General features: G+C 43.6%; 1 protein-coding gene across 3 annotated transcripts in view; it reads right to left on the reverse strand.

The window, feature by feature from the left end:
• The window catches only part of ASPH (aspartate beta-hydroxylase), a gene marked incomplete at its 3' end in the record, with an annotated part of 214,081 nt that overhangs the window by 69,130 nt on the left and 130,837 nt on the right, over positions 1-14,114 (reverse strand). For all 3 annotated transcript variants that reach the window (XM_079722785.1, XM_079722784.1, XM_079722787.1), the window contains 2 exons: positions 7,232-7,317; positions 140-226 (listed from right to left, as the gene is read on the reverse strand). In XM_079722785.1, coding sequence (XP_079578911.1) covers positions 140-226; positions 7,232-7,317 — 173 coding nt within the window. The remainder of the gene's footprint in view (positions 1-139; positions 227-7,231; positions 7,318-14,114) is intronic.

Raw genomic sequence — 14,114 nt, forward strand, 5'->3', positions numbered from 1 at the left:
TTATGTATATGCATGAGAAATTGATTCTCTATACACGTTAGAAAGGAAAAATAAAATGCAAATACTGGGTTTGAAAATCCAATTATACAGAGCATAAGGACATCAAAACAGTGTCCTAAGTAGCAAGGTTTTAGCATACCTTTGCTTTCCCATATCGTGCTCCTGGACTCTGAGGGTACTTCTGAACCAGTTCTTCAAACGCATGCACTGCTTCCTCAATTTTCCCCTGTTAGGAAGAGGCAATTATATACATACAATAAATTCAAATGCATAATGTTATTCAATATAGCTATTTAATATTCATCAAGTAATTTTGTCAAAATTTCCTGGACTCCTTTCTGAGTTTAAGACAATTTTATCCTAAGATTCTAAATAATTAACTGCAGTATGACAAACAAAAAACTAGAAATGAACATAAATACGCTTTAGTTTTTAAGGCAGATACCTGGCAAATGATGTACTATGAGTCATTGTTAAAGATATTGCACACACTACTATATATAAGATAGATAACTAATAAGAACCTGCTGTATGGCGCAGGGAACTCTACTCAATACTCTGTAATAGTCTCTATGGGAAAAGAATCTGAAAAGAAAAGAGTGGATACATGTATATGTATAGCTGATTCACTTCGCTGTGCACCCGAAACTAACACAACATTGTAAATCAACTCTAGTCCAATAAAAATTAAAAAAAGAAAAACAGAGAAATTGCATTTTGTCTCTATATGTACAGTTCCCACATGCACTCTTTAAAAAGTTCAGGATTTCAGTTGGGGGAAGCATACTGCTAGCAGCAGGAATGCCTGGGGTCCGCAATGAGCAGGGCACCGTCGGCAGGGAATAAGCACGCAGGATGACAGGGCCACTTGGCCGCCGACATTGTCACCCGTTGAACATGAGGGTTGATGTGGCTCACTGGGTTGCTGGGGCGCCCCACTGCTTCCTTGTCATGTGACCCTCCCTCCCCCCAAAGACCACGCGGGCCCTTAAGAAGCTGGTCCAAGCACCTGTGGTAGGTCTCTGACCACCACTGTGCAAGCGGAAATGGGGGATGCGTAACAGGTAAGCTTGCTGAGGGTCTTGGCACGGGGGTGAGGCACCCTCTCCCCCTCGCAGTCCATCCACAAGGAGAAACACACATCCCCTGGTGTCTAATGGAAGGCAGCGCGTCAGAATATTGGAACCGTGCGACGGAGATGGATTTTCTGAGTTGAACTTTACCACCACTTCAGCTGCCTATCAATCCGTAAATCCATTCACTCCATGCATAAATGCAAGCTCACTGTGGTTTGTCCGTTGTCACCCTCACTGAGTGAGTTTTCACAGCAACAGAGTTTACCCCTCAGACGTGGCTGGGCTCAGCAAACCATACAGTACTACCTGATCGTTACTGATACCTACTTCTCCACAACTTGACTAAATAGAGCCAGGCAATATCCATATTAAAGTTCCTCAAAATCATGGAAGAAGGAGGTTTCTTATTCCCTGTTCCATGCCCATCAGTGGCGCTGAGGGTCTGGGAGACAGTATAGGCACAGAGGAGTGGTCATGAGTGCAGGCTCCAGAGCCAGAGTGACTGGCTAGACCCTGGGCTCCATCACTTAGGAGGCGTGTGACTCCTGGCAAGTTACTTACGACCTTGCCTTATATGCCTCGTCTGTGACATGGGTACAATGAGGGTACTTGATCACTTTGTTGGGCTGCTTGGAAGGTCAAATCTGATAACATATATAAAATGCTTATAGATGCTGCAGAGCGCATGGAAAGCAATGAAAAATGGTAGCTATTATGATTATTACTATCTTAGCGTGGGGAGGATGTGTGAGCCCACATGAGACAATAAAGCGTGCCCCAGGTAAGTCTCTTATCTGATGGACAGGTTAATGCAAAGAGAATGAGGACTTGAAGGCTGAGATAAATCAAGTCAGGAACATATTCTCTAAGTTATATTTATTGTCAGAAATCATTGTATCGCTATTTAAAATATGCTGTGTCTCTCACGATATTAACTTTTTTAAAAGCTTTATTCTTTTAGAGCAGTTTTAGGTTTGCAGCAAAATTGAGAGGAAAGTATAGAGCTTCCTCACATACCTCCTGACCCTCCACGTGCACGGCCTCCCCCCATAATCAACTTCGCTCAGAACAGTGGTACATTTGTTACGACTGATGAACCTACAGTGACACACTGAAATCACCCAAAGTCCATAGTTTACGTTAGGGTTCACTCTTGGTGTTGTACATTCTATGGGTTTGGACAAATGTATAAGGACATGAATCCACTGTCTCCATAGTTTTGCATTTTCCAGAAAGTCATATAGTTGGAATCATACAGTATGTAGCCTGTTCAGATTGGCTTCTTTCACTTAGTAATATGAATTTAAGCTTCCTCCCTATCTTTTCATGGCTTGAGAGATCATTTCTGTTTCGTGCTGAATCAGATTTCATTGTCTAGACGTACCCCAGTTTATCCATCCATTCATTTACTGAAGGACATCTTGGCTGCTTTCAGGTTTTGGCAATTATGAAAGCTGCTATGAACATCCATGTGCAGGTTTTTGTGAGAACCTAAGTTTTCAACTCCTTTGGATAAATACCAAGGAGCAAGATTTCCAGATTGTATGCTACGAGTATGCTTAGTTTTGTAAGAAACCCGCCAAACTGTCTTCCGAAGTGGTTGTACTACTGTGCATCCCTACCAGCAATGAGTGAGAGTTTCCATTGCTCCACATCCTCATCAGCATTTGGTGGTGTCAGCGTTCCAGATTTTGGGCTTTCTAATAGGTGTGTAGTAATATCCATTTTGTTTTAAATTGCATTTCATAACATATGAGGTGGAGCATCTTTTCATATGCTTATCTGCCACCTGAATATCTTCTTGGGTGAGTTGTCTTTTAAGGTCTTTGGCCCATTTTTAAACTGAGTTGTTTTTCTTTTTTTTCTTTTTTTTTTTTTTGAGGTATGTGGGCCTCTCACTGTTGTGGCCTCTCCCGTTGCGGAGCACAGGCTCCGGATGCGCAGGCTCAGTGGCCATGGCTCACGGGCCCAGCCACTCCACAGCATGTGGGATCTTCCCGGACTGGGGCACAAACCCATGTCCCCTGCATCGGCAGGCAGACTCTCAACCACTGCGCCACCAGGGAAGCCCGGGTTGTTTTTCTTATCATTGAATTTTATGAGTTTTTTGTATATTTTGGATAGCAGTTTCTAAAACCACCATTTTATTTCTTCCATGAGTGATTGTAAGGGATGAAGAATTCATGTTAAATATCCTTCTCCGTGTGACTTTCTTCTAACTAACCTGTATGAGTTTCCTCAGGCTGCTGTAACAAATGACCACAAACTTTGTGGCTTAAGAGAACAGAAATTCATTCGCTCACGGTTCCGGAGAACAGAAGTCCAAAATCAGTTTCACTGGGGCTGAAATCGAGATGTGGGCAGGGCCGTTCTTTCTCCAGAGGCTCTAGGGGAGAATCTGCTCCTGGCCTCACGACAGCATTTCCTGACATCACCCCGATCTCCACTTTGTCTTCCCATTGCCTTCTCCTGTGTGTGCCTTCTCCTGTTCGGTCTGTGTCAGATTTCCCCCTGCCTCTCTCTTATATGGAAACATGTGATTGAATTTTGGGCCCAACTGGATAACCCAGGATAATCCCCCATCTCAAGACCCTTAACTTAATCATATCTGCAAAGACCCTTTCTCCAAACACAGTAACACGTACAGGTTCCAGGGATTAGGACACAGATATCTCTGGACGGATTATTTTTAGCCTATCATATGACTTACACAACTTAAATTGCAAATATTGAGGCTATTTTTGTGAAAATCATGCTGAATGCACCATTTCCAGATTTAAACCATAGGATTAACAATATTCATAACAACTCTGCAAAAGTATTTTTTCCAGCTTAACACTCCCTTAGTTGGCCATCAAGGTTATAAAAATAATGGAACACGTTGGCTCTGTCGTAGGCATCCTTTGGATCCCTTAACACAGATGCTCTGTGCCTTTCCTAAGGGACCATCAGCCCTGCCCTCACCTCAGCTGTCTGGCAAAGTTAACGTGTTTGCTTTTTAGTCTGAAAAAAACTTCCCTTCCCCAGGTTCCTGCTGGAGAATATAGCTCCTGATACTATTACGCAATTCTTCTTAAAAAACTCAACCACAAGATAGAGTGCTCACGAAGAACTGCCTGAAAACCATCTGTTCTTCAACACAGCTTATATTTTATCCCAGGACCAAGACAGTTCACTAGAGAGACATGTACTTGCCTCACCCCACCCGCCACCCCACCCCCCCGTTTTGGTATGAGGCCAGCGGGCTGCGCTGAAGGACATTAAGACACACCCCATGGAGGTCACGTAGAACCCGCGGGCGTGACACTAGGGAGGAGACTGTGCCGTCCATCACTGGGCCTTTTTTGAAGATCTATGGTGTAAGGTTCCTCTCTGGACTTGGTGCAGAACAGCTGTTCTGAGGACTACTATCCATCCGACAGTGTGATCCACACCCCTTCCTTGCTCTGAACGCAGTTTACTTCTTTCCCAACCCCGTTTAGAGCCTGTGGTGTGAACTTCCATGTGTCGCACTTATTCTGACTTTATTAAGTTTTCCTTTCTTTCTCTCTTTTTCTCCACTTATGATACAATAATAAAAACTAATTCCAACAGATGAACAAATATTTCAGTGTATCATTTCAAATCCTTCTTCTGGGGCATAAGGAGGAGTTTTAAGCAATAAATACTATTTTAACAAATTGATGATTGGGCTTCCCTGGTGGCGCAGTGGTTGGGAGTCCGCCTGCCGATGCAGGGGACGCAGGTTCGTGCCCCGGTCCGGAAAGATCCCACATGCCGCGGAGCGGCTGGGCCCGCCAGCCGTGGCCGCTGAGCCTGCATGTCCGGAGCCGGTGCTCTGCAACGGGAGAGGCCACAGCAGTGAGAGGCCCGCGTACGGCAAAAAAAAAAAAAAAATTGATGATTAAAATATGATCCATGCATTTCTGCAGGAAAACTAAAGTGACCTCGTACTTTCATGTCACATAGTTTCTGAAACACGGGTGTGGCCTGAGATCAGGCCTCCTCTGACCATTGCTGCCTTATGGACATAGCAATCCCAGTAGAGTCGGTTGCACTATTTGAAACTACCAGCTATAAAAACAACCCTAAAAAATGTAATTACGCTGATGACTCAGTCAATAACATGGCTCCCTGCTGTTTCAGAAGCAAGAACTGCCTCTGTGGGCTCTTCTTCCTCCTTCATTTACCACTGTTATAGATCCATGGTGCTCCTTGAAGAAAGCATCAAAATTTCTCCAAATAAGCGAGAACTGGAGAATACCCCACGGATTTTTCCAGCATTTTTATGTTTCACTGACTTAGCTGCCCCTTGATAACTGAGCCCTTCTCTACTATTCATTATAATTACATAAAAATCCTTCTCTAAAGCTGTTTGTTTGTTCTTTATTCCTAAAGTCACCTGTGAAATAGGCATCCATTTTCATCAAGGGCATGTAGCACAGAGAAAGTGGAGAATGCCAAACAAGGTAATAGAAAAAGAAGATTCCTGCTTCGTTTCTATTAAGAAATGCAAATTTTCAACAAATAGTAGATGGCTGCATTTTATAAAGTTAAACAAGATAGACACAGAAATCATTCGATGTTAATTTAGTGAACAAAGACTTTGCTGCAATATTCTTTGGAGTTACTACATTTGTATCAGCTGCTGACCAGGGTGAGCCAGGCTTTGGTTTGGGAACCTTGTCTAATGCTAGTTACAGACGTCGCCATGCTTGTTGGGACTTTTCCAATAAATATGGGGGGAAGCACATTCTTGTCCCACTTCAGTGCCTAACTCGGGTGTTTTTATTGTTGTTCCTTACCTATGACAGTCCCCTTATTCCTTTTTTTTTTCAGCTAATGTCTACTGATTAAAAACCACATTACAGGAAAACTAATGAGTAATAGTTTAAAATGCAAGTACAAATTCAAGTACAGAGTAGAGAAAGAAATTTTCATGAGAAACAACTACAGGCAGACCTCAGAGATCTTGCAAGTTTGGGTCCAGACCACCACGATAAAGTGAATACCACAATAGAGTGAGTCACAGGAATGTTTTGGTTTCCAGTGCATATAAAAGTTATGTTTACATTATATTATAGTCTATTAAGTGTGCAATAGCATTATGTTTAGAAAAACAATGCACATACCTTATTTAAAAATACTTTATTGCTAAAAAATGTTAATCATCTGAGCCTTCAGCAAGTTATAAGCTTTTTGCTGGTGGAGGGTTTGAAATTATTTCGAGAATTACCAAAATGTGACAGAGAGACCCGAAGCACGCAAATGCTGTTGGAAAAATGGCACCAATAGACTTGTTTGATACAGGGCTGTCACAAACCCTCAATTTGTAAAAAACGCAATATCCATGAAGCACAATAAAGTGAAGCACAGTAAAATGAGGTATGCCTGTAGATGACTAAGTGAAGATGCCATTAAATACATTATAATAAATATTTGGCCCAACAATTCCATGAGTATGATGGAGTTAAGAGAACAGATAACTTCAATCTAGTGTTAATTGACTTTTCAAAAACTGTAATATCCAGAAACAAATGCAAATAATATTTCAAATTAACTGATGACAAAGCAAAACATCAGTCACCCTGGAAACTGGAGGTGCGTGAGGTTAACCCCAAGTGAGAAGAATCTTAAATCTAATATCATTTCACCTTAACAGTAAGTATCCTAAGAGTATTGGACTAACCTATGTTTTCTTTCTGCATCGAGTTGCTTTAAAATGAAAACCGCTACTTGTATGGTACTTGACAGTACTGATGCTTCTTTTTTAATCTCTTATCTCATTGGGAAAGACCAAGTAGGAAGTAGGGAGAGCACGTATTAGTCTCATTTTTTAAAATAAGGAAACGGAGGCTCAGAATGACTAAGTGACCTGCCCAAAGCTACCAAAGTAGACTGTGGTGGGAGGGCCTGACACCCAAGTCTGCTGGCCTGACGGTAAGGTTCTATTTCTATTTGGCCATTACAGCTGCTGTTTTTCTTTTCATTTGATTCACTTCACGTGAAATGCTGATGTGCCTGGGGAAAAATCCACTCTATTCAAAGGTTGTTTCTCTTACAGTTTTTTCTAAAAACAAATCAAGAGTAATGGCTGAGTTTATTTAACAAAGAAACCATCGCAAGTTCCTGCGAAAAGCAAAACAACCACCTACTCGTTTACGGAGTTTCTCTGCAGCATCGAGTTCAGCTTTAATAGTCTTATCAAATTTATTTAAGAGTTTAGGCTTCTTCTTCTTCACTGAAAGAAAAAAAGAGGTTTTTAATTTTTATTTTATGTTTTTGTCTAGAAATAGTTCTTGAAAATAGTGATTTACAAAAGTAGTAAGAAACCTAGCATTGGTCCTGAGCCTGTAAGTGGAGAACCAAGCACACTCCTGGCTCAGCTTCCCACACGGCTCTCCCAACCCCCAGGATGACCCAGTCAGTAACTGCCAAACCACAGGGAGACGGTCAGGGCCCTTTTTCTCAAATGCTCGAAGGTGTTCTTGGGAGACTGGGTGCATTCTGGTGTCCTGAAACTCTCAGGATAGTGACCTAATTTCTGGAATGAAAATGGTAGGTATGATTTCTAAACTCTTAGGATCAACTCCTTGGCTAAGCCCCAAAGGCTGCTTACAACTGTCTTTGAACACACCCACAATGTTTCATGATCAGATAAAAGTAGGAAATTACTCTCGAGGGACTCAAGTGAGCAGGATTTCTTAGTCTAGGGCTCAAGACCCTTCCATTGCATCCTGGACCTAAATTCCAGCATATTCCATACTTTAGGCAGATGGGACCACCCCTCACTCCCCAAATAAGCTTTCTGCCATTTCTGAGGCTACTTTCTCCAAGTAAAATGGCTTCTTCCTTGTCAGTTGAAAACACGCCCCTCCTTCAACAACCAGCTGAAAACCACACTCACTCCACACATCACTCACAGAAGTGCTGTTTTCTCTCTCTATCACACGACTGAAGTCCTCAGCACCATGCATATGGCTTTCTTTTCTTTTTGTGGTTCTTCCTCCTATTATATGGGACTTTTATGTACTTATCCTGGTCCCTTTTCAAACCATAAGCCCCTGCAGAGTGGCACCATGTCTTTGATGCAACCTGAATCTCCTCCTGCTGACTCAGCCTGAAGTCACGACCAGCAGGGGAGGGTTGGGGCCTGCTGGTGCGCACCTGGCAGGGCCTGTGGGGTGGACCCAGAGCAGATAATCCTGTCTCAGGGCTCAGAGCATGACCAGGTGTGACCTTGAAGGGTAAGCCGGACGTTCCAGGTAGAGAGAAATGAGAACAGTCAGAGGAGAACTTCCTTAATGCTCTGACATTAAACCAACACATTCAGTTCCTTGTGCTGTGTCCCCAGGTGCAGGAGGAGGGGTTCTCCTTCCTAAGGTCACTCCCCGCCCTGCCCCACAGGCCCGCACTCTGCTGTCTCCATCGCCTCCTCCGCAGGTCTCCTCACTCTGGCTTTCCTCTGAGCCCCTGTCCACGTTTCCTAGTGCTGAAGTCTCCACCATCCTAAAGCCAGCAAACCAACCAACCAGGACAAACCTCAGCCTCCCCACCCCTACTTGCCATCCTCTCGCCCCTCCCCTCCCTCAAGGCTCCCTTTCCACCCACAGGGCTCTTGTCCCCACCCACCACGGGGGCAAAAGCGAGTCGTCCAGAAGGAAGGAGCCTCAGTGGTTAAGAGTCAGATGGCAGGGGCCTGAGTCCCAGCTCTGTCCTGTCCCAGCTCTGTGACCTAAGCCAAGCTCGTGGTAGACTTTTCCGACTCTCACTTCCCTAATCTATAACATGGGGTAGTGTTTCTGAGAATTAAATAACATTGCACGTGGGCAACTAGCACAGTGGTCAACATACAGTAAATGCTCCGTACTTGAGAGCTAATAATGCTTATGGCCATCTCTGCAAGTCCCCCTGTTCCTTTTTCTCCCATCCAACCTGGCCCCCCTGCAGCACCGGACACGGTGGACTCCTCCCTCCTTCCTGAAAGGGTCCCTTGCCTTGACTTCTGTGTTGCCCGCTCTCCTGGTTTTCCTCCTGTCTCCCCAGCATGCTGTGCTCATTAGGGTCAGTCTTCAGGCTCTAAAGGGCTTCCACGGTTTAATTACCAAACTGAGCTACATGTTAACGAGTTAATTTTCTCCTGAAATACAAAAATCATAAATCCAAGTGCCTATGGACACAGAGGCTTCAAGCTCAGATCCAAAGTGAAATTCGCTACTGCTCACAAATCTGTTCTGTCTCGGATTTGCCCTATTTCAGAGGATGGCGCTGTATTCATCTGTTTCCAAATAACAAACCTGGTCAGTTTGTGACCAGAGTAAAGAAGAAGGAACGTGAGGAATTATCCAAAGACTGAAAGTAATCGCTACTATTTTTTTTTTAGCACTCACTGTGTGCCGGTCTCCAGGCCATAACTCCTTTTATTCTCTCAACCTCTTGGACATGGGGAACTTAACTTCACAGATGTGGCTACTGAGGTTTCAAAGGGGTCAGTCCCTTGACACCTCCCGTATGGCTGTTAGCATATCCGATGCCATCTTGGGCCCTGACAGTTTCTCCTGTCCTTCCACTGACACTACCCAGGACTGTACTGTGCAGTGAATCACTTCTCTGTTGTCAGGGGCTTTAGAGTTAATAGATATTGCTTCATCATCATTAGGACCAGGTGGCCTCTATGCTCTGTTAGTCTCCAAACAATGCTGAAGACCTTTGCTGGTGCATTCCGGGCGCCCACAAGACTAGTTACCCACTCATAAATCTTGACTTAGGAATACACGCCGTATTTCCAAGCACCCCATACCCCAGGTTAACGATCTAATTGTCCCAGTGGCCATAGCCTCTGCGAATGCTTCCAGATCATTTTCTGCCCTATCCCACCCTGTGAGTAAGTTACCCTGTAATAAATTGATCCACTGATTACACGGGGCTTCCTGCCTCGCTGTTCGGCCTCAAGATGCCTTCTCAGTTCAGTCGGCACGTTTCGTTCCGTCCGTCCTCCGACACCTCCCCTCCCCCATCTACATTTCCCACCTGAATGGCTTCCAAAAAGAGGGAAGTTTCCTAAGGATCTTCGCCTCCTGCCTCTCCCCACAGGGGAGGCGGTGTGACTTATCTGATCACCGAGTTAGGGGGAAGCAACAAGCTTGTGTAGCTCAGTCCCGCCCCTTCCCTTCCCCCAGGACGTGTACCACCAATGCGCTGAGCGGATGCCACATCCTGCAGGGAGGGGTCCCCACCCACAGGGTGGAACGAGGGGTGCTCTCCACAGCCTGGAGTGGGCGGGTATGTCCAATTCTTGGGTTCAAGATTATGAAACCTACCATTCCTGCTCATTTAAGTCCCATTCTTCAATTCGACTTTTATCAGTAATAAAGCTGACACTTTGATCACTTTTTTCACTTCATTCCTTGTATATAATACAGTTTCAATGTTACTTGGAGTAGACTTGATTTACAATGTTGTGTTAGTTTCAGGTGTCGAGCAAAGTGAATTGGTGATACATATACATATATCCACTCTTTTTTTAGATTCTTTTCCCATATAGGCCATTACAGAGTATTGAGTGGAGTTCCCTGTGCTAAACAGTAGGTTCTTATTAGTTACCTATTTTATATATAGTCGTGTGTATGTGTCAATCCCAATCTCCCAGTTTATCCCTTCACCCCTTCCCCCTTGGTAACCATAAGTTTGTTTTCTACACCTGTGACTCTACTTCTGTTTTGTAAATAAGTTCATTGGTACCCTATTTTTAGATTCCACATATAAGTGATACCATATGATATTTGTCTTTCTGTATCTGACTTGCTTCACTCAGTATGACAATCTCTAGGTCCATCCATTTGCTGCAAATGGAATTATTTTGTTCTTTTTTATGGCTGAGTAATATTCCACTGTATATAACTCCTAGGCATATACCTGGAGAAAATCATAATTTGAAAAGATACATACATGTGCCCCAATGTTCATTGCAGCACTATTTACAATAGCCAGGACATGGAAGCAACCTAAATGTCCATTGACCGAGGAATGGATAAAGAAGATGTGGTACATATATCATTCCTTATATATTTAAAAAAATTGGTATTCTCTTTTATTTATTCCACCTTTCTCTTCTCCTCCCCGCAAGCCCCAAGGCCCCTTATTGTTGAAAAATATGTCTAAAGCAGAGACTGAAAAAATAGTGACTAGTGGGCAGATTCAACAGCATGCCATGATATGTTAGCATACGTGCTGAGGGCATGGGAAACGAATCGACATTTGGCTGAGATGGGGATTTATAAATGGTGGAAGTTAGTGCCGTGTCACCCAGCACTAACTTATGTCTCTCAATTGCTCGCTTTGGTTTTGCAGAAGTGTCTGTCAGCAGGACGACAGCGGGACCAGGAAAGCCTGGCGAGCACCTGAGCAGAGGGTTACTGCTGGCATCCGCACTTTTCCCAAGCACATCTCCCATGTTCCACTGTCAAAGTTAACATGAGGTTTATTTACAGGGGGAAAAAAAAAAAACTATTGGCAGCTTAGGACATCCAAAATATATAGTTAACATTAAAATATGTTTGTTAAATAGCCATGGTGTACTCAGGGTCAACATATTTCAGTATTATCACGAAAAATAGAATATTAAAAATCTCAAAGCGCTCATTACCAAGAGAAATGACTTTGTCCCATAAAATTTCTTTTCACAAACCTTCCTATTTAATAGCTGCTAATATTGCTCCTCTCTTTGAAATTCAAGTTTATTCCTATCATGACTATTTTTATTTTTAAGTGTATAAAAAGCCTAAGGCAATTTTTCCAATTGTAAAAAAACACAGATCTGTTCCTTCTTGTTCTGGGGAAACATGTGGTCTTATTGCAGAAACAGGAGTGGGGTTTCAGGGCTCGTGACAGGATGGAGCAAAGTGTCTCAGGCTCTTTGGGCCTCAGTTTCTTCTTCTGCAAATGGTTCTCTTAAGGTCTCTGAACAAATCCTGCACTTCTAATTTTCAGTTGATTTAAATCATGTTAATAATCTTTCAAAGTAGACCTAGGAGTATTGCCATGGGTTGTTAATTTTGTTGAATTTGGATTTTTTTTAATGGTTTAGGAAGCAGATGTTTATGTTTTATAAAACTTTGAACTTTTCTTTTTGGTCACTGCCATTACAAGTAGTTGGTCCTTTTCCAAAACCACAAAGAAAGAAAAAAAAGTGACCCATTACATTTCAAATCCTGACTTCCCTTGCCGTGGTTGAAACATTAAGAGCAAGTGAAATGGAAAAGAAGGGAAATAAAAGAATAATTAAAGGCATGAAAAAAGACTAACAATACACATGTAGATTATATAAAAATTAAATGTTGACTCCCTTTCCTCTCCACTTGGTCCATGGAAGAAGATGTTTTCATACCATGGTACATACATGAGGAGAAGGTGACCGCCAATGAAAACAGACACAGAATCTTTGCATCTCTCTATGTCCCCGACACACTCTGATGATGAGTGATGGAGGCTGCAATGTCTGCCATAAGGTAGACAGAAAAGCAACTTTCCGGACCTGTCCCCCTGCTTCCAGTCTGTTCTCTCTCTACATTGTCCTCAGGATCTTCCTGAAACACAATCTGTCCGTGTTACCCCATCGCCACGGATCCCCCAAGCACATAAAATAAACACTAAACTCCTTCGCATGCCGTCCAAGTAATCCTGCCTCTGGCTCTCTGCCCAAGAGAAATGATGACACATGTCCACACAGAGACTCATATGCACGCATTCACTGAAGCACTGTAACAGCCACAGGTAGAAAAAATCCAAACGCCATCACCTGGTGGACGGACAGACAGTGTATGGCAGAGCCATACAACGCAACGCTACTCAGCCATGATATGAATACATGCAACAATGTGGATCCCTCTCAGATGCATCACGTTAGGTGAAAGAGGCCAAGTTCATAAAGCTACTAACTGGATGATTCCCTTTACACAGCATTTTAGAAAAGGATAAACTGTTGGGAAAGAAAACAGAAGAGTGGTTTCATGGGCTTCCCTGGTGGCGCAGTGGTTGAGAGTCCGCCTGCTGATGCAGGGGACACGGGTTCGTGCCCCGGTCTGGGAAGATCCCACATGCCGCGGAGCGGCTGGGCCCGTGAGCCATGGCCGCTGAGCTTGCGCGTGTGGAGCCTGTGCTCCACAACGGGAGAGGCCACAACAGTGAGAGGCCCACGTACCACAAAAAAAAAAAAAAAAAAAAAAAAACAGATTAGTGGTTTCAGAGGCTGGAGGTGGGAAAAGGGGTTGACTCCAAAGGGCACAAGAGAATTCTGAGATACAAAGTTCTAGATTTTAATTGTGGTGGAGAAATTGTAACTAGATGTCAATGCATATGTCAAAACTACACACCACAGAAAGTGGATTTTACCATATGTAAATTACACCTCAATACCTGACTTGACAAAAAAGTTATAAGGAAGAGACAAGTCACATGATTCTCAATGAAGACTCTTGGGAATTCCCTGGAGGTCCAGTGGTTAGGACTCCGAGCTCTCACTGCGGAGGGCCAGGACTCGATCCCTGGCTGGGGAACTAAGATCCCACAAGCCGAGCAGCACGGCCAAAAAAACAAACAAACAAAAAATAAAATCAATGAAGACGCTTATCATAGGTATATCAGTATGAGAAGCATTTGGGCATAAAAACATCGTTCTTTCAAAAATAAAATGAAATCTGATTTTGAGCTCTCCCCCGCCAACCATGAACCTATCAGGAGTTATGTGAACTTACTCAAATTCAACTATGCTTAAGAGGCTCCTCCCTGAAAATATAAGAAAAAAGGAAGGGGCTTCCCTGGTGGCGCAGTGGTTGAGAGTCTGCCTACCGATGCAGAGGACACGGGTTCGTGTCCCGGTCCGCGAGGATCCCACATGCCACGGAGCGGCTGGGCCCGTGAGCCATGGCCGCTGAGCCTGCGCGTCCGGGGCCTGTGCTTAGCAACGGGAGAGGCTACAACAGTGAGAGGCCCGCGTACCGCAAAAAAAAAAAAAAAAGAAAAGAAAAAAGGAAGAAAAAT

Source organism: Hyperoodon ampullatus (genome assembly GCF_949752795.1).
Source record: "Hyperoodon ampullatus genome assembly, chromosome: 17".
Classification (NCBI taxonomy): Eukaryota; Metazoa; Chordata; class Mammalia; order Artiodactyla; family Ziphiidae; genus Hyperoodon; species Hyperoodon ampullatus.